The sequence below is a fragment of the Triticum aestivum genome, chromosome 4A (genome assembly GCF_018294505.1).
Source record: "Triticum aestivum cultivar Chinese Spring chromosome 4A, IWGSC CS RefSeq v2.1, whole genome shotgun sequence".
Taxonomy (NCBI): domain Eukaryota; kingdom Viridiplantae; phylum Streptophyta; class Magnoliopsida; order Poales; family Poaceae; genus Triticum; species Triticum aestivum.
Genome location: NC_057803.1, coordinates 594,681,883 through 594,684,330, shown reverse-complemented (window position 1 = coordinate 594,684,330; position 2,448 = coordinate 594,681,883). Strand labels below are relative to the sequence as shown.

Genomic DNA, 2,448 nt, shown 5'->3' with positions numbered 1-2,448 from the left:
CCAAATTTGACCTTGGATTAAACTAATAAAATATTAATGTATGTCATCAAAAGTAATATCATTAAAAACTATGTTCTAATACAAATCCACTGATATAACTTTTGGCAACTTGCATTAATAATTTTTTTAGTTGAATATATAGTTAAAATTTGACACAAAATGCAAAGGAACCAATAAACCAGCACGAAAGTAGTACTATCCTAAAATTATTCACATGCAACCCCTGGTACTATGGCTGTTTTCCAACCTTAAGCTCCTGACATGCATTTATTAGGGACATGGAGCAAGATAGTCAAACACTAATAGACCCCCCACAAACCAAGTCAAAAAAGCCCACAAAAGAGGGGCGCCAGTGAGTGAGTGAGTGAGTGTGAGGTGATGAAAAGGCATGCATAAAGAGCCAAACGGATGTGAGCTCATGACACTTTTTTCTGCTCATATCATCTCATATCTTCTTGATGCCGACCAGCCCTACATGCATGAGGTAGTTACTAGCTAGGGAGTACTTGCCTCCATGGATCCCACTTCAAACACATCGCTCAGCTAGCTAGCTGATAGTATGTACCCACTCGCTCTCCTTTGTGACCTCACCGTGGCCATCACCGTCAAATAATGCCTCCCGAGCCCTGACCAGCGCTCAGCTCACCTCAAGCAGTACGCCTTGACTCTTCTTGAGCCATGGACACGAAGGGATCCGGCGCGCATAGAGAAGGAGAGGAGACCGGGAACACCATGGCCGGCAACGTCGGCGCCGGCGCCATGACGGTGGCAAGGGAGTACCGGCGGGGGAACTGGACGCTGCCGGAGACAATGCTGCTGATCGAGGCCAAGAAGCGGGTGCACGAGGAGCGGCACCCGGCGGACCTGGGCCTGGCGCGCTGGCGGTGGGTGGAGGACTACTGCTGGCGCGCCGGGTGCCGGCGCAGCCAGAACCAGTGCAACGACCGGTGGGACAACCTCATGCGAGATTACAAGAAGGTGCGCGCGTACGAGCACGCCGGCGCCGGAGCGGAGGCGCCGAGCTACTGGGAGATGGCGAGGGCGGAGAGGAAGGCGAGGTACCTCCCCTCCAACCTCCTGCGCGAGATTTACGAGGCCATGGGCGAGATCGTCGAGCGGCGGATGAGCTTCGCCGGCGCCGGTGGCCCATTCTTGGGCGCACCGCCGCCACCGCCGATGGTCAGCAGCGGCCTCGTCGGCGTCCCTATGCAGGCCTCGCCGCTCGCTCAAGTCCAGCCCCGACCTCTAGGTACGCCTCATGCTTTCTCCGTCTCTTTGGCCATTGCATTTTGATCACGATTCACGAGTTTTTGAGTCACCATCACGAGTTCTTAGACTGATGGACACTACGTGGTTGGTTTCTTCCTTTCATGGCCAATGATCAAGAAGACCAAGAAGAAACGCGTGGCAGCTCCGAGTCGTCGCCGGAGAGGAAGAGGCTGCGGCTATCGCTGGACGGCCAGCCCGGGAGCAGCACGCCAGCGTCTGCCGCAGGGCACGACGATCGCCACCAAGAGCCCCAGGGCGACGACAGGGAGAGCTCCGACGACACCGAGGAGTACGACGAGCTGAGCGGGGCGATCGGGCAGTGCGCGGCCATCCTGTCGGGCGCGCTGGAGAGCCGAGAGGCCGCGGAGGAGCGGCGGCACAGGGAGGTGATGGCGGTGGAGGAGCGCCGCAGCGTGGCCAAGCAGGCGCGGCGCGAGGCCGGCGAGCAGTGCATGGCCGGGCTGGCGGCCGCCGTGGGCCAGCTCGCCGGCTCCATGCTCGCGCTCGCCGCCAAGCACGAGGGCCCCGCCGCGCCCAAGTGAGACAAACGAACAAACCCCGGCCAGACCAATAATCCAACGGGATCCCTCTCTATCTCGTTGCTGTGTGTGCTGCACGATGATGCCGCCCCGCGCCGCGCGCGTGCAGTGATCGAGTGCGCAGCGGCATGCATGCATGCACATCTTGCGTGCACGGAGCTCGAGACCGGTGCGCGCTACGATCGGCGAGCCCGGGAAGCCTGGGCCTTGCATGTGATTCACATGTAGCTACTCCAGAGCGGCTGCCAGGGATCCATCCATGGCACGTACGTACGTACTACGTACATGGAGCTTGATTAGAATACTAGTAGTACTTTGTTCATGTGCTGGTTTATTGGGGATTTGGGGTTTATGCATGCATGCATGCCATACTGCCATTCATGATTCGACGGTGGTGTGTGTGATCGAGTGATGGCATGTTAGCTGCATGAGGGTTTAGCATCTAAAAACGTCTTTCGTGCTGTCAATGTAAAGTGCATTCAATATTCATTTTTGCAAGCATGTTTGTGTTCATATATGGGTTCTTGCATGGGTGTGTGGTGCCAGTCCTTGATGGCAGGTTTAGGGTTCATGCCTCTAAATGAACTAGATGAAGCCATGGTGCACCTACGCAAAAAAACATACTAAAACATTTTGAAAA

General features: G+C 56.0%; 1 protein-coding gene across 2 annotated transcripts; it reads left to right on the top strand.

Moving 5' to 3' along the window:
• The first annotated feature begins 434 nt into the window (after positions 1 to 434).
• Positions 435 to 2,127, top strand: LOC123082457 (trihelix transcription factor ASR3). Of its 2 annotated transcripts, none has more exons than XM_044504785.1 (2): positions 435 to 1,249; positions 1,387 to 2,127. In XM_044504785.1, exons 1-2 carry the CDS (start codon positions 679 to 681, stop codon positions 1,809 to 1,811), a joined length of 996 nt encoding a protein of 331 aa, XP_044360720.1. In that variant the 5' UTR covers positions 435 to 678; the 3' UTR covers positions 1,812 to 2,127. The 2 variants fall into 2 exon arrangements, with proteins under 2 accessions (XP_044360720.1, XP_044360721.1); XM_044504786.1 differs by having other exon boundaries at positions 437 to 1,249; positions 1,390 to 2,127.
• The last annotated feature ends 321 nt before the right edge of the window (positions 2,128 to 2,448 follow it).